The sequence below is a fragment of the Cryptosporidium andersoni genome, assembly GCF_001865355.1.
Source record: "Cryptosporidium andersoni isolate 30847 chromosome Unknown contig_40, whole genome shotgun sequence".
Lineage (NCBI taxonomy): Eukaryota > Apicomplexa > Conoidasida > Eucoccidiorida > Cryptosporidiidae > Cryptosporidium > Cryptosporidium andersoni.
Window position 1 is genome coordinate 98,844 of NW_027122903.1, and position 23,120 is coordinate 121,963.

General features: G+C 28.9%; 11 protein-coding genes across 11 annotated transcripts; 7 read left to right on the forward strand and 4 right to left on the reverse strand.

The window, feature by feature from the left end:
* Positions 1–97: 97 nt before the first annotated feature.
* Positions 98–2,929, forward strand: cand_012890 (mechanosensitive ion channel family protein; the record flags this gene model as incomplete). The annotated part of the gene is made up of 1 exon (XM_067211526.1): positions 98–2,929. One exon carries the CDS (start codon positions 98–100, stop codon positions 2,927–2,929), a length of 2,832 nt encoding a protein of 943 aa, XP_067066934.1.
* A 211-nt stretch (positions 2,930–3,140) lies between these two features.
* Positions 3,141–3,965, forward strand: cand_012900 (uncharacterized protein; the record flags this gene model as incomplete). The annotated part of the gene is made up of 1 exon (XM_067211527.1): positions 3,141–3,965. One exon carries the CDS (start codon positions 3,141–3,143, stop codon positions 3,963–3,965), a length of 825 nt encoding a protein of 274 aa, XP_067066935.1.
* Positions 3,966–4,139: 174 nt separating this feature from the next.
* cand_012910 (cyclin-dependent kinase A-1) lies at positions 4,140–5,413 on the reverse strand (the record flags this gene model as incomplete). The annotated part of the gene is made up of 2 exons (XM_067211528.1): positions 4,140–4,550; positions 4,910–5,413. 2 exons carry the CDS (start codon positions 5,411–5,413, stop codon positions 4,140–4,142), a joined length of 915 nt encoding a protein of 304 aa, XP_067066936.1.
* A 156-nt stretch (positions 5,414–5,569) lies between these two features.
* Positions 5,570–10,516, forward strand: cand_012920 (uncharacterized protein; the record flags this gene model as incomplete). Its single annotated transcript, XM_067211529.1, has 1 exon — positions 5,570–10,516. The coding sequence occupies one exon, from the start codon at positions 5,570–5,572 to the stop codon at positions 10,514–10,516; it is 4,947 nt and encodes a 1,648-aa protein (XP_067066937.1).
* Positions 10,517–10,662: 146 nt separating this feature from the next.
* On the reverse strand, positions 10,663–11,213 carry cand_012930 (uncharacterized protein; the record flags this gene model as incomplete). The annotated part of the gene is made up of 3 exons (XM_067211530.1): positions 10,663–10,866; positions 10,932–11,049; positions 11,125–11,213. 3 exons carry the CDS (start codon positions 11,211–11,213, stop codon positions 10,663–10,665), a joined length of 411 nt encoding a protein of 136 aa, XP_067066938.1.
* A 1,247-nt stretch (positions 11,214–12,460) lies between these two features.
* On the forward strand, positions 12,461–12,724 carry cand_012940 (uncharacterized protein; the record flags this gene model as incomplete). The annotated part of the gene is made up of 1 exon (XM_067211531.1): positions 12,461–12,724. One exon carries the CDS (start codon positions 12,461–12,463, stop codon positions 12,722–12,724), a length of 264 nt encoding a protein of 87 aa, XP_067066939.1.
* A 67-nt stretch (positions 12,725–12,791) lies between these two features.
* cand_012950 (uncharacterized protein) lies at positions 12,792–13,865 on the forward strand (the record flags this gene model as incomplete). Its single annotated transcript, XM_067211532.1, has 1 exon — positions 12,792–13,865. One exon carries the CDS (start codon positions 12,792–12,794, stop codon positions 13,863–13,865), a length of 1,074 nt encoding a protein of 357 aa, XP_067066940.1.
* A 240-nt stretch (positions 13,866–14,105) lies between these two features.
* Positions 14,106–15,044, reverse strand: cand_012960 (uncharacterized protein; the record flags this gene model as incomplete). Its single annotated transcript, XM_067211533.1, has 1 exon — positions 14,106–15,044. One exon carries the CDS (start codon positions 15,042–15,044, stop codon positions 14,106–14,108), a length of 939 nt encoding a protein of 312 aa, XP_067066941.1.
* Positions 15,045–15,448: 404 nt separating this feature from the next.
* cand_012970 (ubiquitin carboxyl-terminal hydrolase family protein) lies at positions 15,449–18,076 on the forward strand (the record flags this gene model as incomplete). The annotated part of the gene is made up of 1 exon (XM_067211534.1): positions 15,449–18,076. One exon carries the CDS (start codon positions 15,449–15,451, stop codon positions 18,074–18,076), a length of 2,628 nt encoding a protein of 875 aa, XP_067066942.1.
* A 1,366-nt stretch (positions 18,077–19,442) lies between these two features.
* cand_012980 (zinc C3HC4 type domain-containing protein) lies at positions 19,443–20,345 on the forward strand (the record flags this gene model as incomplete). Its single annotated transcript, XM_067211535.1, has 1 exon — positions 19,443–20,345. One exon carries the CDS (start codon positions 19,443–19,445, stop codon positions 20,343–20,345), a length of 903 nt encoding a protein of 300 aa, XP_067066943.1.
* A 588-nt stretch (positions 20,346–20,933) lies between these two features.
* cand_012990 (uncharacterized protein) lies at positions 20,934–22,954 on the reverse strand (the record flags this gene model as incomplete). Its single annotated transcript, XM_067211536.1, has 3 exons — positions 20,934–21,061; positions 21,166–21,928; positions 21,983–22,954. 3 exons carry the CDS (start codon positions 22,952–22,954, stop codon positions 20,934–20,936), a joined length of 1,863 nt encoding a protein of 620 aa, XP_067066944.1.
* Positions 22,955–23,120: the final 166 nt, after the last annotated feature.

Below are 23,120 nucleotides of genomic sequence, written 5' to 3' on the forward strand. Positions count from 1 at the left end.
GATGAAATTATATCTAAAAAAGTTTTAGAAAATAAAAGCGCTTGCGGTATTGGGAGTATAGATTCTAAGTGTAAAGATTAGAAAGGTTTTAAAGTAGATGACCATAATCAAGCATCAAGATTCTGATAATTCAGATATAGGAGGAGAAAAGTGGAAGAATAGATTTTCCATATTGAAAATACATGAACGTCATCCTGAAGAAGAATCAAAAGTTCATAGATTTTCCTTGCGGAAGCCACAGACTAGAGATCATGGTACATATCGGAATTCTGGATCAAAAACCTTACAACATCATCCATTGATAAATCCAGGAAAAATTGCAGCCTTTTTTAATTATAAAACAGACGAACACAATGCAAATCATTTCCATATAAAGCAACAAGATTCATTAATATTCCCACCAGGTCCAGATATGGAAGGTGACAAATATAGCCGATATATTTTTCAAAAAAGTGGTAGTGACTCATTTTTTAAACGCCCCAGCAAAGTTCTGGAAGAGAAGAAAGATGATGATGATGATGATGAGGATACTGAATCATGGTTTTGGTTTATTGCACATATTATTTTCCCAGATAAGGCTCCAGTAATATGGCTTTCATTTTTGTTCTTAGACTCCATAGTAGCAGGTTTTATGTCCTTAATATCGAATAAATCAGCCCCTAATTCAATGAAAATTGGGATATGCATATTTTTCATTGACTTTGCAAGTTACTTATGTTTTATGATTCTTAGGCTGATTATGTTTAAAAGAATATTACCATGGCTATGTCCTGAAGGAAGAATTTTTGCTGCTTTATCAGGAACTGCAGACCCAGAACTGTTATATTCTATTTGGGCAGGAGAAATTGCACTTTTATGGTATATCCAACTACCATATGATTCTCATTCAAATACATATAAAGTTTACATGTTTTTAGGAGATCATGAAATAACAGCTTTGGCTGGTTCATTTTTAATTAGAGGTCGATTAATAGTTCTAGTGTTTGCCATCAGAAGACTCATACTATCATTTATAATGTTTTTCTTTATGTTAGACTTTATAAGCTCAATATCAAAGTTACTCATTGGATTTTTAATGAAATATAGATTTTTAAGACAAATTAATTGTACTTGGTCAAAATTACAACCTCATATTGTAGGTGGTTTGAGAATACAACCAAATAGTTCTGATCCCATGTTTCTGAGTGGATATTCACGAAAATCTTCTCATTTGAAATCAAAGCCATTAAATAGAGGAGACTCTATAACACTCCCTTATTTTCTTACTGAGGCAGGTATTGAACAAATTAAAAAAAAAAAATATCAAAATTGGTTAGCTGTACAATTTGTAAGACAATATTATACCTTATTTTTTGTAGAAAATCAATATGTGGAATTGAAAAATAAAAAGGATGCAAGATTATATGCAAAGAAACTTTTTAACGACATAGCAGGAAATTCAAATGAAATTCTTATTTTTATGGGTAAATGGAAGGCTAAAAAGATGGAAAAAATTATAGAACCTAAAATGTGTGGTGAGGAAACAGAGCATAGAGATTTGTCAAAATTCATCGAAGTACCATCATTTACTGAATCATATGATAATATTTCTCAATTATCTTTTAGTGACAACTCTCAAATTATTCCAGAGAAAAGTAACCTTGTAGATATACCATTAGAAAAAGTCGATACTACAAATTTTCCCCAGGACTTGCAAAGGTTCAACACGTCATATCCAGTTCCAGAACCACCTATGGCTGACCGCAGAGATATTCAAGAACCATTTGATAAATATAAAATACCAATAATATTTCCAACTGAATTAGCTCCTGATGGTACTATGGATTTCTTTGCTAAAAGTAAAATCAAGCCACCAATAGTAGCGAGCAAAAGTTTAGATGTTATAGGAACAACTCAAAAATTTCCCAATAGAATAAACGAAAATTTTCCTACCAATCTACATAGATATCCTAGTAACATAAAAACACAAAATATTGATATATTTCATGATAATGAAAAAGAACCTTTAGAACTGAACTATGATGTTCTGAAAGTTCTCTATGGGGATTCAATAGATAATATCCTAAAACGTATAGATCCATCTGGAAGGAAAAGTTACAATGAAGATGACTGGGTAAGACTAGTAGTATCTATGTATGAAACTAGAAAAAAGATGATTAATACTCTTGAATCTCAGGAGGGAATTGCGAGAGTATTCCAGCGAATGGTCTCAATTGTATTATTCTTCTTCTCATTTATTTTTATACTTATAATATTGGGGGTTAATGTAAACACTCTTGTTATTTCTGGAGCTGCTATCATATCCTCTTTATCTGTGGCCATGAACCGTCTTTATAGCAACTTTATTAGTTCCGTTATTTTTGTGGTTTTTGAGAATCCCTATAATCAAGGAGATCGTGTCAGGATTAATGGAAGTCAGGTTATGACAGTACGTAAGATTGGTACATTCTGCACCACATTCTCCAATAAACAATCTACACCTGTCATGTATCCTCATTCTTGGTTAACAGATCAAAATATTGCAAATGAAAGTCGTTCAGTACAAAGTAGTGACTTTATTACCTTCTACATATCAGATTCAACAAGTCCTTTTGTATTTGATGCATTTATTACTATTATAAAACAGTATGCAGATGATAGGCCTCTTCAATTTACAAAAAATTCTATTTGGGTATATATCTGCTCTGTGCAACCTGGACATTATATTGAAACACGTATCTCATTTTGCAATTTAAACCCAGCTTATGAATGGGATAAATTATTAGAGATAAGAACTCCATTTTATCTTTTTATCTTGCACACAATGAGACAACTTGGAATAGAATACTTCCTACCTGAGAGCCGTGTTATATATTCTTCATGGGAAGAAAGGTTTAAAAGAAGAAATCAAGACATCGATTTTTCTCGTACAATAAGTCACAAAGTTTAGTGTTATCTCGTGAAAATGTGGTTTCAAGTTCCTCAATATCCAATAATTATTACATTCTGCATTTAGTTCTCGTGTGCATATTTTGCGGCGCCTATACTCACAATCTTTAAAGAGTAGCACTAAAACTAACTTTAAGACTTGTTATATTTAATTTGCGGTATTTAACAAACATATATATATATAGTAAATATTCTAATTAACTTAGGGAGTAATGTCAACGACAAATCCTACTGATATTACAACTCAATGGGAAGATCAACTTGTAAAGCGTGGAATATGGCAACCACGTAGTTGTGAAATTAAAAATGAAGAAATATATGAACATAATATTAATGAATTGAGTAAGCTTTCTACTTTTGATGTAGTGAATATAGAGCAAATTAGTGAATCTACAAGTTATGATGATGAAGAAATTGATAGAGAATTACAACTAATTAGAGAAAGACGTCTAGCTTCACTTAAAAAAAAAGCAATGGAAAATAACAGATTTGGGGAATTATACTTTATTACGAAATATGACTTTGTGAAAGAAGTGTCAGAAGCATCAAAATATGGGATATATGTAGTACTTCACTTGTATACCGAATATGTAGAGGATTGCTTAATAGTAAATAAAATATTAAGTGAAGTTATTGCACCAAAGTATAGTTCAATTAAATTTGTGAAAGGTATATCTACTAATATTATTCCAAATTATCCTGACAAATCTCTCCCAACAATAATAATTTATAGAAATGGTACAAAAATTACCCAAATAGTAGGAAGCAGTAAATTAAAAGATGAAAGTTCAAGAATAACCTCTAATTCAATATGTAAAGTATTGGAAGCTAATGGTGTTTTCAAAGGTGATGATGATATTAAAGATCAAACAAATGAAGATGATTATGGAAGAAAGTCATTATTTATAGCCGATTATAGATTCAAGAACAAAAGAGACATAAATAGTGATGAAGATGAATTAGACAACTCAAAGTGCTATAGTTCAATGGAACTTAATAGGCTCCACGATAAAGTTAAGTATGTATTAAATCAGTGAAATATTATTGTGACTTAAGATTTATATTAAATTTTAGGGACCTAAATGGACTAAAAGTGGAAAGTATTCATTATTATCTTCTTACATATTATAGATAATATTGAAATTTTCCTCAAATAATATACTGATATTAAGAATACTTTATATATATATTTAATATTGAAAGTTTACCTGTTAATATTCATCTTCAAAACAAAATAAATTATGTCTAAGAGCTTGTTTTGTATTAGTCCTTCTATTTGGACATGGGTTAAGAAGTTTTATTAGTAAATCTAAAACTTTATTTTTCAGTCCAGAGGGTAGTTTATCTTGAAATTCAAGATTCCAATTCATTTTATATTGTGGGAATATGACGCCAGTCCTTATACATGGTAACGAATTGAAATTTTCAAATAAAGAATTATTTGGTGTTCCAGTAACTTGAAATATCTTTAATAGTTGATCAATTTCCGAATTACCCTGAAAAAGTGGCTTACCTAATAATAACTCTCCAAATATACAACCAATAGACCATATATCAGACGATTTTGTATAATTGAAATCCCCTAGTAATATCTCAGGACTTCTATACCATAGTGTTGTAGCCTAAATAAAATATAGGATGTACTTATTAATTAAAAGAAGACAAACAAGATAAAGTTAGACTTAAAAACAAGAACCTTAAAATATGCAATATTAATTCAATAGTTTAATTGTTAACTTCTGTCTAGAATTGTAACTGAGCTTTAATTAAAATTCTCAAATTTAACTTATTTTATAAATGAAGTTCACAATTATATTAAAAGTACTTACATATTAAGATTCTCATTTAAAAGTTTTCATCCTCAGATTCGCCTTTTTTCAAGCATTTTAAAATGACTTAAGATTAATGCTAAGTCATTTCCTCTATGTTTCAAGTTTCTAAATATATCATTGGATGATCAAACATTATAGATATATCTTACCCTAAAATCTCCACAGCTATCTAACAAGTCAAGTTTCCTTGCCATCCCAAAGTCACATATTTTGATATTATTGTATTTATCAATCAGAATATTCATAGGTTTTAGGTCACAGTGGACAATATCTTTATTATGAAGATATTCAACCCCTTTTAATATTTGATATATTATTTTGATTTTTCCTTCAATACTTAGCTGATCCGATTTATTGATCAATACTTCTAATGTAAAAGGAACATATTCCAACACCATATAAACCATGTTTGTACCCTTATCTCTAATAACTCCCTCTAGTTCTATTATATATTTATTTCTAATACTTGAAAGTATCTTGATTTCATTCTCCAAGTAAACTTTACCATCTTGTCTAAAATTTATTTCTTGATTTGGAACCTTCAAAGCATATAATTTATCTTTAGTACTGTCCTTAACTTGAAAAATTGTACTATATATTCCACTATATATCTCCCCCAGTATGTCAAATTTCTTTATATTAATCCATTTCATACAATTAAAGATTTAAACGTAGAACTTTCACGTCTCTCTCCTAAATATCAAAATGCCTCTAGTTCCGCTTGTCCATAATGGGAACCTAAATCATACTACCATATACCTTATAGCGGTTTTTTACTACTTACATCAGTTAAAATACAGCGGTATTTTATGAAAAATGGTCATGAAACTGAAATAGCACAGGTCAGGCTAAGACACAATTTATTTTCTTTATATGAAAAGTTCATGTGCAGTGATATTTTGAAAATAGGATGTCGCAGAGAATTAAATTTATTGATATCTCCTGAAAAGGCTATAAAAGATGCAGAAGATGGAAGGCTGGCTATTTGGCTATATGAATGGTATGAATCAAAAGGAAGAAAAATACCTTTAGATAAAGGAGTGAAATGTCCTCATAATGAAATACCACTTGAAGAATTAGAATTTTTGAGATTTATACTTGGTAATTTACCTGATGATTATATAATGCCACAATATTTTGCTAATTTGTGGTATGGCTATATATTTCCTAATATTAAACTGAATACCTCAGAAGAATATTTAAATATATGGATACATATCATGAGGGTAATGGGGAAGAAATATGTTAAGTTATTTTCTCAAGATACTGAAGGTTTTATTAATCTTACTTGCCAAGTCATAGAATCCCAAAGAAAGAATAGATATAACTTAGTTTTAGTTATGATCCAGATATGTTATAGGATTTTATCAAGATTTATACAGCCTAGGAATAGTTTTAATTTAATTATCAAATATCTTTGGAAACCATTATCTACTCTTTTCTTAGAGAGATGGAGTACACAAGATAATGAAATACTTAAAAAAAAAATTCTGGATATATTTCGTCTTACCTTGAATGAAAATCACATTAACCATTTCTTAATTATACTAAAGAATCAAGCAATAGGTAGAAGAGTAGACACAAAATTAGAAAGTACAAAGAATTATACATTTGAATTATACCAGTGCTTATTTGACAACAAGGGATCAAGTTATCACTTAATATTCCACTTTATGAAATGGATGCACGAGACAAGATGTCATAATCATTTTAAAATGGAAAATAAGACTTCAAATAATGGTCCAAACAACTCACCTGAGTATTTATTATTCCATCCATTTATAAGTGAAGTTATTAGTAATGACAATGTATTTTTAAGAAATACTGAGTATATCTGTCAATGCTTTGATTTCTTAGTCTCAAATAATATCTTTATTATAAGAAAAGGTATAGACGATAATGAAAATATTCAGTATCATACATATCAATCTGTGTGTAAAACATTGGACTATTTAGTAAGGAAAGGCCTTACTAATAAGTATATATGGAAGTGTATTGAATTATGTATTATTGTAGATCCAGTAGAATGTTTGCCTTTTTTACGAAATATACTTGCAACAGATGATGGGTATAAGTTGGAAGCATCTATTGAAGACGATATTTTAGAGATAGTGATATCTCTCATTACAGGATCAAGACTTGATAACACTTCAAATCAAATTAATTACTCTGTAGATATTTGTATTACAAGATATATAGAAACATTTACAAATTTAAGGGATTTTACAACTTTGCTAAAAGAAATTGCGCACATCTTATCGTCAAATGAGCAAACTTTAACTAAAGATGGATCAAATTTATATATTAAAAGGAAGCTTTTTCTTAAAAAATCTTGCCTCGAATCAGTTATTAGAGATATCTCACTATTAAGTCTACCTGCTCAAATTCCCACGATTTTAAATGACTTTTTGGATACATTAGTGGGTATATCAATTAAAGAATTTGAAGATGAGCAATATATGGAAGATAAAATATTGAATTTAACCATTTTATCAATATGGCTTGGGATACTACTAATAAATATAAACTTTAACGAAGCACTGACAGTTCCTATTATGGAAGTTGTATTTAAAATAAATAATATAAAAAATAAAAATGTTATTTCAAGTACAAAAAAATCATCCTTGGCTATTATTGGGGATATAGTACTTACTTTAGGTATAATTCACACTTGCAGAAAATTACTATCCTGGCAAGTAGATGAAGAACCGGAAATTCAACAAATTATTTATGAAAATTTGAATATCCTATACAACTGTAGATATGGTTTTAATAATAAAAGTAACACCTGTTTAGATGTGCTAATACTAATTTCACTCGTTAATTGTAGTACTTTGCAAGAATTCAATAAGTATTTTGATATCAAAGATTTAATAAATTGTATATTTAGGTATTATAAAAAGCTGGTAAATGATGAAAAATTAGCTCTCAATTATGAAAATTCAAAGTTTATTTTATCTCAATATATCCTTGGTGGTTTTAGTATAATAAATACAATAAATCCCTTAATTATAAACGACATGTTAAATAGTAGTAGTTCTAAAGTCAGTGTATTTCTTATATCTACTCTTGAATACATTATATTTACTCAAGATAGTGATAATACAAAAACTTATATGGAAATCCCATCATTAGCTTTACCACTCCTGAGGACAACTCTCAAATTATGTAAAAATATTTTAGTTAATATTATATATAAAGTCAATAAAGAAACTTTAAAAGAGGGAGTTAAAAAAAAAAGGCGAATATCACCTATAAATAGGGATGAAGATATTTTAAGATTGTGTCTATTACTAAAATTCTGGAATAAGAAAGAATCTATTCAATTTTTTGTTAGCTCATCATGGTACTTGGGAAATGACATAGATGAAATGGCACATGTAGCCTTCCAACTATACTGGATATTTTTAAACAGAGTCTTCTGGGACTTGAAGCTCAATTCAGAGGAGAAATATGGAAATTTTGAGTGGATTAACTTGATATTTCATGGTGTATATTCTTGGATAGATGATAATACAGAGATATCTAAAAAATTTACATATTATTTCCAGGAAAGACTATTCAATACAAATATAGAAGAAAACAATCAACTTCTTCTTAAATACCTTCAAGTAATTGCGACAAATGATGAATATTTTAAATTTGGTACTAAAAAAATAATGATAAATATACTTAGGTTAGTTATCTGTCATGAACTTGATGAAAATGATAAAATAATACATAAATTATCCTATTTACTAAAACACCTAAATTATTTGGGATGGTGGTGGTGGGTTGAACAAAGTGGATTTTTTACTATAAAATGTTGTGATTTAGAAAACTCTAACTGGTATTGCCAGATTTATTTATGTATTGAAATTTTTCAAGTAGGACATATTGGACCACAAGTATTTATGGAAAATTTAAAGAATCAAGTATCAAAATCTTCTATAATAAATAATCAATCACCTCTTCTGTATTCGTTAGAAGCATTGCAAAACACACTTTTTAATATTGCTAAATTAGGATCTAATAGTTTATCCCAGTCAAATATTTGTATAGAACATAATCTGATGCTATGTAAGTTATTTATATTACTAAACCCCAATATTTTAATATTGGATCTGGAAGACAATGGAGGATCAAATTTTGAAGAGTATAAAATTTCTAGTATTAATCATAATATTCTGACTAAATTAAAAAGAGCGAAATCTATTATTATAATTACTCTAGATATACTACATTTAATAGATAATATATTTCTACAAGTGTTTGTTCAAGGGGATCTCAGAAAGAAACTATTGATGGCTCTAGATACTTTTATTCTTCTTTTGAGTATAATTGTAGAAATTCCATCTCAAGTAGTTAAGCTCAAAAAACAACAAAATAAATCAGAAAATAATACTAAAGAAACAAATTGTGATTTGAATACAACTTTTTATAACCAGGCACAAGAAATATTTATAAATGTTTTAAATGCTGGCTTTATTATTTGTAAAATGAATCTTAGATTTGGAATTTTTGATAATTCTGAAATAGAAGCTGATAAAATAATTCAATGGATAAAGTATATAAGTCATTGTATATTGGAGGGAAGCTCAATAAATGATACTCATTTTGAGGATTCTGTAGAGTTTAATAGACAAATGATGCTTTATGACATTTTGTATAAATTAACAAGAAATGCTCCTGCTAAATTTACTTTAGATGGATTAAATTGTCACTATCTGAGCGGAGTTCTTTGGGATTACCGAACAACAGTAAAAACACTGCAACATAATACTGTAAATAATTGCAATTTTTTTTGGGAATATTTAACAGGTATTGATATTTTTTGGAATATATTTAGACATAAAAGTCAAGTATATCGTTGGTTATCACCATGTTTAAAGGACAATATATATGTAAAACTTGGAAATGGTGGTCCATCACATAGACTTTATTTTTATATAAATGCAATTTCATGGAAAATTATATCTATATTAAGCATACTAAAATTATTTCCTCCACTCACTGTGCCATTTATTATTGTCAGAATATCAAATATTGTTTCAGTTTTGTATGCTTCTTCAATTAAATGCCATATAATGGATAAAGAACATAACTCATATACAATAGCTCAGGTATTACCTGCTTCACACTTAGTACTTTCAACAAGTATTAATGTATCACGTGCTTTGAATAATTTAAATTATGGTGAAGATGTCCCAAAAATACTTTCTGATATATCACCTTATTCTTGGTATTGTTTATTTGACTGCATATCGATATCGGCATATTTACCTTTATACAATTTATTAAATCCACTATGGGACCAATCTAGTAGAAAATACAACTTTGGTAAAAGAGTTACTAGTCATATAGATGTTTGGATATCCCAATTTCATTTAATTGAGGAATCTCTGAAATCTCTACTTTTGTTGGGAGATACAATCAATAAAACTAAACATGGAGATAGACCATATGAACAACATATAAAAAGGATAAGTAGATTATATCCTCTAATAGCTTCACAATATACAAAAAATAAAGTCCAAAGGTATTCTACATCCTTAATAGTGGATCTCATTGATTACTTACATACTCTAGAAAAAAAAGATGTTACAGATAAATTATCAGGAGACTACCTACTCATATCAAATATAATTAGAAAATCTTGTATACAGCCAATATTGGAAATAATTGATAATCATACAAAGCAAAGTTTATATTCAATTCTCAAAGAGGAGCAGAGGAGTACGTTCAAATATATTTCTAGAAATTTAGAGTGTAACTAAGCATAATAAAATAATTATTTCAAAAATATGTTGGTCTCCCTAACTTTGAAGTATATAAATAGACAACTAATGTACAAATATATAATCTAATCGATTAATATTACGAACTTGTATCATAAATAAAATTTCATTTCTAAAGTGATTTCTTAATTTGATCCGTTACTTATTTCCTCAGACATATCCTCTTTACTAATAAATTGCTTCAGTTCATCCCAAAATTTTATTCTTTCATCTCCAATTAGTGATCCATCCAATTTAGGATCTATGTTATTTCTAGTTTTTGAGTTACATAGTGAAAATACTTCATTATCATGACATTCAGGGAATCCGTGAATATCCCGGATATTAATCTGGTCGATATAGCAAAAATTATTAATTTGATTGAATAATCAATAATAAAAATCAAGTAACGTACTGGTGGTCCACGCTGAAGTAGAGCTCGTTGCTCCTTTAAACACTTTGTATTTTTAATAGATTCACAGTACCTATAAAATTGATTTTTCTTTAAAATTTCTATGCACCCTAAGCAGAATCTGCAGTATTTTAGATATTAAATCTTTTATTAAACAAGATACAAAGATATTGCGAAGAAGATATTTATAACTTACTTGGACAAATACCAAGAAGAATTCTCATAAACCTGATATTCAACGCTATTACTATCATCTAGATTGGAATAACAAATTAGGCATTCCATTAATGTGATACTTAGGAAATAAGAGAACTTATCACTTAGAATTGTCAAGATGTAAAACCGTTAACAGCGCTTAAATACCAGCTTGTTTGAAGTAATTAATACTTTCCAGTAAATTGAGATTTATATATTTAAAGATATTTGCAACTACTTCGATTTTTAAAATCTTGTAAAGTGGTAATTTGCAGAGTTATATCAAAATTTAGGTAGCTTATTATATTCATACTTATTTCTAATTCTTTTTTTTTTTTTTTTTTTGAGAAATTGGGTCTCTTATTGATGTATTTTTTAACTACTATATTTTTTACTAATAATTATTTGGTTCTATAAAGTACTTTCATACAAGTATTAATTTGTATTGTAAATGGGATTTTTACATTTACTTGAAATGGAGATAAATAGCTAGAGTTAAAAAAAAAGAAAAAGTAGAAAAAAGTAAAGATTTAAATATTTGTTATTTGAAATTTATTCTGAAAAAATCTATTATGTATTATTTATAGTATAACTAGAGTATATAGCCTGGATATATAATCTTGGGGAATCATTGTATCTCTGGGTTAGGATGGATAACATATACTCAATAATTTATGTAAGATTAGAAGCAAAATTCAATTTTTATATATTAGATATACTTCTTCAGCACAATTTTTTTTCTAGAGGAAAAAAAGTTAAAATAAGCTACTAAAAAATAGAAACTATAGCTTTTGAGTAATTAGTTATTTAGTGATAGTAATTAAGAGATATTTATATAATAAAAGACCTGTAGATCGTTTCTAGAGTTTAAGTTGCAGGTAAATTACTTTATTAATGGTAGGTTACAAGGTCAATGACCGCAAATATAAGGTAATTGATAGGACAATAGATTAGAAATACATAGTTAATTAGTATTGTATCACTATGTATTATCAGTTAGAGTATAAAGTCGTTTAAATATTAAATTTGGATTTTAAAATATCTATTTAGACCTTAAATTATCAACAATAAAATTACTAAGAAAAACCTTGCATCTTTATTTATAATGCATTTATTTTTTCATAATATAAATTTGGGAACTTGAGACAAATAATATTAGCTTAGATTTTTAAAGGTAGACTACTGAAAAAAGTTGAAAATATCATTTACCATCTCAAATATTTTTAGATTAAGCGTTATAAATCAGGCGGTTATATGACGTGGATTACCGATACTTCATAATTGATGAAAAGCAATATCTCCTAGAGTTGTTACTTACCATATTGGAATATAATCTAATGAATAATAAACTAAATGAGAGGAGAAAAAAAAGTAATCCCTTCCAAGCAGCTTTAAAGGAAGCATATAAACGCAAAGTGGAGAAAGAAGAAAGGGAAAATAAAATAAGGGAATTAAGGAGAGAAAAGAAAAGGAAGCTTGAAGAGAGACACAAAAGAAAGATAATATTGTGTAAGAGAACTAGTAAAGGGCAACCTATTTTGGGGGGAGCAATAAAACTGATCCTTAATAAACTGGAAGCGGAAAAGAAGAATCGCGAATAAGGGTTAAGGATTTTAAAGTTGTCAATTTTTGACAGCTTTGTGTTTAAAGTCAATTAGTTAACTATTAATGATCATGCAAAAGATAATCCTTTGGTTCCTGTTATTTAGTGTAATAGTTAGTTTGGTTGAATCAAAATATGATCAGAACGAAAAATATAAATCATCCAATAGAGGTTCAAAACATAACAGAAGTGTTAGAGATAGTACTTATAAAAATGACACTAAGTGCAGTAGAAGTAAGGAGTTAAAGGTATCTGAAAATAATGAAAAAAGAATATCGGGAAGTGAAGAATTAAAGTATAATAGTAATATATTTGAAGCGAGTAGTATCGACTCTTTTAAATATCCAAATGGAGATAAATTTGAAATAGGGGCACATTCTGAATACATCAGATCAATAACTTCATTGTATACTATAGAAGATGATATTTATTTTGAAAATGGTGAATTCACTGATTATTCAATCGATTTTGATCTTGTATATCCTGAAAATGCAGGAGCTGTTCATAAAATTACAGTAGTTAAAGACTTATTGTCAACATCACTTCAAAAGACACCTAATAAATTAGAGAATTCTACGGAGACTTCTGGTTATAACTCCTCAAATCAACAAAATATTCAAGATAGATTATCAGAAAATTCAACTAAATTACAGGAGTTTTCAAAATTTTATCCTATCAAGCAGGATAAAAGTCGAAATATCCTTAGATCTAATGGATATTTAAAGAATTCTAGCATTAGTGAGTTAAATCAATTATCTGGGGAAACCGAAGTTCCAATAATATTGAAGAAAAAAAAGAGATCTCAGTTTATAGAGATAGATAATATTCCCACCAAGATTTTACAGGTTTCTAATTATACAGAGGATTTAGTGAAATCCCAAATAGTTGAGAGCAATCATTCATCTAAAATATCAGGGAGATTTGAATATCCAATGAAATATAAAACTCTGAATGAAGTTCAAGAGTTTATCCCCAATATACACTATAATAAATCAGATCTATTAGATGATAATGATAGATCAGAATCTTCAAAATCTAAATCTGCATATATTATGTCTTTGGCCACATCTAGTATGCTTGTACTCATCACTGCTTTGGCCCTAGTATCAATTCTTGCTATATATTTATTTCAGCACTGATCTCTATTCTCACTATGCAGATTTAGACTTTAATAATTTGCTAGTAATAAATATTAAGTAATGAATAGATCATATTTGGTAGTTTAAAATTACTTTCCCATTGAAATTATATTATTGGTTTTGGATGTATAGTATATAAAGGAATAGTAGTTCTATTTTTTTTCTGAAAATCCCTTTCTACACAATGTATCGTCTATCTACATGTATTGAAGAAATCATTTATATCTTCTTCCTGATTATCTAGCTCTCAGATGTAGGTTTCACATGAAGTATTGTATTCATCACAATTGGATTTTGGTCAATAAAAAAATTTTTGACGCTATTATATTTAATAAAATTCTTCTTTTTCTCAAAATTACCTATATATCTATTTTTCCTATTGTATGGTATAGATCTCAAATAACTTTGGTGATTCAAACTTTTTTTAATATTGGGATTAGGTTTACTTAATACTTTGTTAAAGTATTTACAAGTTTTTGATCTCTGCGTAAGCTCCCCCCCTATATTAAATTTGTGCTTTGTAACTGTATCCCCTGACTCCCTATACAAATGAATACATTTATCTTCAAATCTTATTTTTCCTGATGATTGCATTTTTGTGGGTTTAATACAAGATATAAAAATAGTATTATCTTGAGGTTTGATCCCCTGTTCACTACATTCTGATGTCTTTTTATGTCGAGAGTTATCCATTTTAATTATATCTTCCCATGTATAATGGTTTCCAGAGTTATATAATTCAGAAGATATTTTAACTTCAGTTGGTTTTAGTATAATGGGAGACCCAACATGTGTCATATTAACCTCAGCTTTTGTGTTCGTATTTTCAAATATATTCTCCTGAGTTTGATTTATAGATATATCTGATAATTTAGGATCTATATTGCTTAATTTAATATTTTCAGCACTAATTGATTTAGTTATGTTGGATATTTCGTTTAGGTTCAAATCTTGGGTATGCTTTGATAATATAACAGGCTTCAATAATGATAACATATCTATGAAAGTAGCAATATTTGAATCTTCATCAGACTGTATAATTAAACCAACAGTTGAGCCCTCCGAGGCGGAGTCAGTTTCAGTAGCTAAACAACTTAATCTTATTAATAGGATTGCACTAAGAAGTAACCAAAATAGTCTTCTGCAGGCCTTTACAAGCTTACTTACAGTATATAACATGCAAATATCTGTTTAATTCTATATAAATTTTCAATCGTACTGATTTTAGGTGTAGCTAGATAGCATTTCTGAGTCAAGCTAGTATGATCTCCTACTTAGTTGACTCCTAATATTCACTGGCGGTGCACGATGTCCCTATAAATACCGCTTTTAATGGTAACTTTTGTTATTAGCGCGTTTTTTTTTTTTTTTTTTTGATATTTTAGGGCTTAAGAGTGAAGGAATTTTATGATAAAGGATATTGGAATAATATTCATTTGATGAACATATGATACATCCAAACTAGCACTGTAGTTTTACTGGTTTGTAAGTCATTTATAATAATTTGATTAGTCAAATGCGGAAACATAAGAGCCTTAAGACTATACAATATATTTAATCTTACTATAAATCTTTTAATAATCATGAATATTACTAATTATTGGTACAACGGTTTAGATTATGACGAGATATCATTGTATGTAGACAAACTAGATCACTCTTCAAAATATAACAGCGAACAATATGAAGCATCTCCGAAATTTCCATGTAAAATATCTAGCGATGATAACCCATTTGAGTCACCAATAAGCCCATGCTCTACAAACTCCAGTAATGAAAGTGAAACTTTGTTTAAGTCAGAGAAGTATGAAACACTTGATGCTGAGGAGATACAAGAAATACATGATAAAGACATTAACAATAATAATACTGTTAGTAAATTTAATATGTCTAAATACAAGAATATATCACCTATAGAAAAGCTAGAATGTAGTGATAACAATGTATTGCTAAAAACTGAACTTTTCGATTTATTGAAAAGTGATGAATTGAATCTCAAAATTTTGAGATTAAAAGCTTTTAAATACCCAAATATATTGCTCCAGACATTATTTTCTCTTCCACAAGATAGACTAGTCAGAACCTTATTTAACAAGAGTAATATTGAAGATCTTGATACTTGTTTACCTCCAATATGTATATTTTACTCAAATATGTTTACTTTACAAAACTATGATACGGATATGTGTAAAGGTTACAGCTTGGATAACTTTTGGTCTTTTTTTAATGAGTTATTAATATATATAAAGAAATTATATGGACTGTCTCACATAGAGCAAATTCCACCAATACCAATTCGCACCTGGATAATAGATTGTTGGAACATTCACAATTTTCCAATGATTTTAGGATCAAACTCTCAACATATTAAATTAAAACTGAAAATTATTAGGATTTTATTATTTTGGTTTCTACAAAAAAATTTGGGGGATAAACAGGTCACACAAATTGAAGATATGATTTTAAGACTTACTTTATTGTTTGATACAAAAAATTATCTCAAAGGATCCATGGTCTTCATTTTTCATCTTCTTAATATAATTTCGGAATCTATAAATAATAATAATTTATGTCTATACTTTGAGAGAGGGTTTCAGATTTTAACTTGTTTGAAGAACTACAGAATTGAATTGTTCCGTTATATGCTTAAAATCTTGACCATTAAGAGCTCACTAGGAGATGGGGATGATGAATCTACATTATGTAGTACGTCTCAATATGTAAATATAGAAAAAATACTATTGAATCTGTTTATTTTATTTCATCTATTTGGTCCAATATTTGAGCTTGAATATCAAAGGATACTCGTTGAATTAGCAACAGTAATATCTACTGAAAATAGACCAAATATTACAGGAAAACTAGTTTTATATTTGATATTTTCTATACAGGATAATTCCTATTGGAATCTACCAACTCTTCAGGTACTACATTGGATTTTAAAAGAATTAATATACAAAATAGATTTTGAATATCTTACCAAATTATGCAAATATGTTGAAAAGCTTATAATTCTTTTCACAAATGGTATTATACCTTATGAATCACCTAATGAAGCTCCGAAATGTCTCTCCATATTATATATATTACTTGGAGACTTAACAGCATACAAATTTGCTTCTAAAACACAAATAAGAAAAGATCCGCACTACTTAACCATATATAAAAGTGACTATTTCTCTCATAAAAGTACTGATAAAGAAATATATACTAAATATATCGATTCAAATTATTGTAAATGGCTATATTTTTCTAGTGAGAAAGTCGTTGGAATTGTAAATATTGGAAATACTTGTTATATGAACTCTGTACTGCAGTGCTTGAGATTTAGCTCATCATTTTTCTATTGGCTCTACCATCAGAAATCCTACAATTCTTCTCTCCTCTCAAAATCTCTTTATCAGACAATTTATAAAATGGTAAGACCCTTTAATAATCGACAACCTGCTATTTTTCCAGACAGAGATTTTATTCGAGAGATTTCTACTGTATTTCCTTTAGGGGTTCAACATGATGCTTCTGAATTTCTCAGATTTTTATTATCAAACATTAATTCAACATGTCCCAGCTTTAATATGACTACAAGGCATTTTTTACAATGTTGCTCTTGCAAAAATACTACTGAACAAGTTCAAAATTCATTATCAATTCTAGAACTATCAGTCTCAGGAAATAATTACAAAGTCCTGAATGGACTTCAATCTAACCAGATATCTCTTTCTTCTATATTGGTGGATTATTTTTCATTAGAAGTATTAGATGGGCCAAAATCATATCACTGTTCAAAGTGTAACTGTGAAACACAAGCCAGAAAGTGGTCAAGCCTTGAAAAACCTTGTCCATATCTTATACTAATTTTGAATAATTATACTTGGAACACAAGTATTAAGAGGGGAGTTAAGAATAAAATTAGAATTCAGATTGAAGAAGTATTTAATTTTCAAAACTATTGCTATTCAATACATGGTCTTATTTTTCATAATGGGAACTCTATAGACTCAGGTCATTACTACTGTACAGTTCGGAGTAATAATATACTCACACTCAAAGATATCGATAAAGAACCAAATTCATACACCAGTAATATATACCAATTATATTCAAAATGGTATAAATGTGATGATGAGTTTGTCAGCATTATAAACTCCGATGAGTTATTTAATAATACTAGTAATAATCCTTATATAATATTTGCTACTTACATAGAATAACTTAAATATTTGAATTATCCTGGAGAATTCTTTATATTGAAATCTTTTAATTTCTATATATTTAGTACCTACAATGCATAACTTTCACGTGAATTTATTGAACTCTCATACTAAGTTTCATTTTAGAAACTAGTCTACTATCTTTGCGATAATGTTTTCTAGAGTACTAATAAGATCAACTTTTAGAACAATAATCTGTATAACTTTAACTTTAAATTAATGTAAGATGGCGTATGAGAGTACTGAGGTATTGTTGAGATCAAACTTATATTTAGTCTTGCAATATACTTTTACTTATCTTATTACCTTTAATCCAATATTTATTATGATTACGTATACTGTATAATATCACTTTTTATTGTTAGTTATTATTATTTAGTTCTATGTAGGGGGTATGAATAAAATTTGATGGAAGATGACATTATGACAAATTCAATGTTATAGTTTCCAGATTCTACTTATAAGACCGAGACATCTACTAAAAATCTTTATTCTTACTAAAAAGTTTACTAAGTAAATTAGTATACTACAAGATACTTGATATGGTACTAAAAGAAGCAGGAGTTTTAGTAATTATATTATCCGTATTTTAGTGTAGCAAATCTATTAATTAAAATCTATTACCCAGTCAAAATATTCGAGATGTTTCAGTAATGTTATTAATATCTATAATGGATGAAAGTTTATACTTTTGAGAATAAAAGATATTTTAAGTTATATTATACTTCAAAGTACTTTAGAGTTTTTAGACTCTAAAGTATTAACTTTTTACGTCGCGCACAAAGTACATTTGCACACTATTATTTTTTTTTATATTCAGCAACTCTATAACTATCTATATCAGTAACTTAAAGTAATATTTTAGTGAAATATAGGTTATAAAGTTTAATTAACAGATATATCAGCAAAATTAAGTTTATTATCATGGATACTTATCATATGATTGCTATTAGAGATACTACTCTGGAGAGACACGACAACAGTTACATGCTCAGAGTAGGTATGTAGAGCTCCAGAACGCGATGTTCCTAGGTTGGAAGTATCGAGAATAATGCAAGGCATGCAAAGACATTACGTGGTGCGATGGGATGCAATGAATTAAAAGCTGCATAGGTTTTATTTAGTAGGGAGCAGAATATTTTGGGTTGTTTACCCTTTAGATTGTTTTCAAAGCTATATTCTCAAGTATACTTTCTTTTCCTTCTCCAGTAAGAACTAAAGGCAAGTTTTATCACAGTCTTAATATATATAATTATTACTTTTGCTGGGTCTGGCTTTTCCTTTTTATTTACTTTATATTTAATTATTCATATTGCATTGATATCTGGATATTAGCGTGATTTACAATCTCTAAATTCCCAATCCGATGGTCGGACTAAGTATTAATGATGCTATCTTAGCTTTTGCTTTGATATATTCCAGCATTGATATTTTTACCCAATGGAATAGCTTTACAAGCTGTTGTCATCCTATCCAACTTTGGCTTGTAATTAGCTATGCCACAATTATCTTGTTTAGAGTTATATATTATATTTCTCAGTATATATCTGAAGATAGTGAAGATTTTCTCCCCAGTACAAGTACTTCAGGTGTACCATTTTGGCTTAACTTGAGTATACTTTGTATTATTTTCCCCTTTTTTGTATCATGGACAGTTGTTGGGACAATTTGGTTTAAAAATATTGAGTTGAAAACTCCCCAATGTTTACCTCGAAATGGTGCAAATCATCCTTGGTTTCTTATTTTCTGGCTAATTCTATGTTATGTATGGATTGCGATGTATTCAGCATTTATAGGGATCTCCGTATTCTTCGAATTTAGAATACGAAGAGCGGAAGAAGACCTTCAACTATTAGAAAATGAAGAAATTGTACGTAGATGGGGAAGATTGCGTCTCTTAGCAGACTATGGTATTCACTTTATTAGGCATGGACTATCTCCTGTTGAGGTTTCGGCATTACCAGTAAGGAAAGTTAAAAGTAATGAATGTATTGGTCCTTGTTCTATATGTATTGAAGACTTCAAAGCTGATGATGCAATAAGAACTCTCCCAGCTTGTGGCCACTCATTTCACAAAAGTTGTATTGATACTTGGCTATTGAGAAATGCAATTTGTCCAAATTGTAAAACTCTAGTTAGGTATGGAAAGACTGAAACTGGGACTACTCCAACTAGATTCTCTGCAGATTCAGATACATCAATGAACCAAGATACAATCTCCACTACTGATTTCCATGGAGAAGATCCGATTGATGATATGAATGTATAATAAGTATATATGGATTAGTTTCACCACTTTTACACTTGTATTAAAAAAAATATATTCCTTTTTATCTATACCCAAATATTAACAGAATAAAACAAGATTCAGCAGAATATCTTCACTTTGTTAAACTAAGTATTTTCCCAGTATATAATTGCATCTTCTAGAAGTTGTATAGTGGAACTATTATATTCCTATATAAGGCTTATTTATCTAAAAAGCTGTATATTATGTTTTGAACATATAATATATCCTTTTTGTATATTGTTTTACTTTTATATTTGCATTTAAAATGAATAATTCACTGATTATATTTTCCTATTTTTGCCTAACTTCTTGAGTTTGGCTCTAGTGAAATAAATTTACAAATGTCCACTCCATTATACCATGGAGAACATAGATAATTGTAATTACAACTAGACTTGCAAAGAATGTTGACCACAAATTTGTAATGTGAAAGATCCACGATATAATAGAAATTATTATACCATCAATAATTGTAATAAAAGCCCCAGAAAATGCAAAAATTTGAACTGAAGAAATTATACGTTTAGCAGTCAAAGATATTAAGTGAGTCCTAGAATTTCTACTGATTCAAACTTTACACTTACCAGCTTTATCTTGGTCCTCTATGAAATTTCTAAGTACTGAGGCAAAGCCAATTTTCGGAGCTGAATATAAACCAAAGAAGAAAGTACAGAATATCATACCAATGATAAATCCTGAAGAAAAATTCAATATTGAGTTTGTTATATTATGAAATCCACGTTTATGTCATAATATTAGGATATATATTTATTTTTCAAATGATTTATTAGTAGCTTACCTGCTATAGATATAAGACGAGTATTTGATAATATTAAGAAAAAAGATATTGGGAGTAAAATTACACTCAAATCAGCTGCAAGGACAAATGAATACAATACTCTGGAATTTTGAACACTAGAAAGTATCCAATAAGTATGTCTAGCTAATTCAGGGTTTGCTTCCTGATCAAGGAAAATTGAAAATGAGACATTAGTTGTATTTGAATTTGGGATTGAAGATCTACAACTAGAATGTAAATCATTACTTGGTGGCTGTACAACTAATGCATAGTTTGATTGAATTCTTTGTTGGAATTTCCAAGTTACAATGTAACTTGATAATTTTCCAATTCCAATAGCAGCAACTGCTATAAAACCTGAAAGTGCTGCCCAAAATTTCATAGGATCCTCAGTTGACCCACTAAATTGAGAAAGACTTGACTTAGCAATTTGTATAGCACAGAGTGGTATAGATGTTGAAACCATTGCATCCTCCATAGCAGTCTCTAATGCAAGGAGTATTATGCGATTTCTTAGCCTTTTGTTAGTTTTGACAAGGTTGTATCCCTCATATATATCTATTATTCTTGCCAAGATTTCTGATTGTTTCGGTATCCATGATTCAGAATAAGTATTATAAGGTATAGATTTATCCATACTTTTTAAACTTTTAACTGATTCTTCATCTTCTGAAGAAAAATTGCTTTTTGGGGCTGCATGATATACTTCATCAGCAGCTGTAGTAGAACTTTCAGTATATCTTTCTATTGCAGGTATTCCATACTTATAAATTATAATTGATAAAAAAGAGAAAAGTTGAAAAAATATAGTAACTACTAATAACGGAATCTCCACACCAGAATTTCCAAGAGGATAATGCAAGGAACTACTACTGTGTTTATTGTAGAAGCTTTCAACTTTTGTATCATGCTCATTTCCTAGTTTATATATAAAATGAACGGAATATATTGATATGATTGCGATTAATGGATTTAAAAGTATAAATGAAAAGTCAAAAATTGCTTGATGGGTTGCTATTGCCTGAGATTTTTGTATATCTGTAATGCTGATATTATGCTGGTGCGATAAAATCTCGAGACCACCACAGTCTAAATCTACTGCATTAGCCAAAGCAACTAGGATACCATCAAACGCAGTTATAATACAAAATTGCCTCAAACTGACAATTTCTACAAAAGAATTATAACCAATTGTGTGACCGATAATATACACTGTAGGAATTATTGTGCACCATATGAGTGCTCTTGAAATTGATACAAATAAGAGAATCGTGCGAATTGGTATATGATCTGCAATAGCTCCAGCAATAGGACACATAAGGACTAGTGCAATATTGAAAGTTAATCTTGTAGATCCAGAGGCAGTATCGTTTTCAAGGAGTAGGGTCACGAAAGTACCAAATATCCCCCACCACATTGCAGCTTTTACAACATTGAATAGCTGACCCCACACATATGATTTATATATATTATCGCCAGGTATTTCTAATTGTTGATTATCCCAAATATATCTCAGAGTCCATTGATACAGATGGATAAAACTTTGTTTAATAGTATTCAAAGAGTTCTGAAGAATTTTAGAGATTTTACGTCTTATTTCACTTGGTGATAATGAATATTGTGGAGGTGAAATATTTATTGTAGGTGGATGTAAATATCCACACCTCTTATTAAAAGTTTCTGTATTACCCAATAAAGAATTTAGTGTTGTGGAGTTTGACATTAGGGAATCTGTCTGCTCAGGAATACTACTGGCCTTGGGGCCTAAGTTAACTGAATAATCGTCCATCGCATTACTTATTTCATATAAAAATCCTGCTAATTTTTAGTTGTGGGCTCTTCAGTAATTCTATATTTTAGGAAAAATATACATACTATTCGCATGCATGTTACTTATTTCCGAATGCGCAGTGCTTTTAATACCGTCTCTTGGAGGGGTATCGATTTATTGGGCG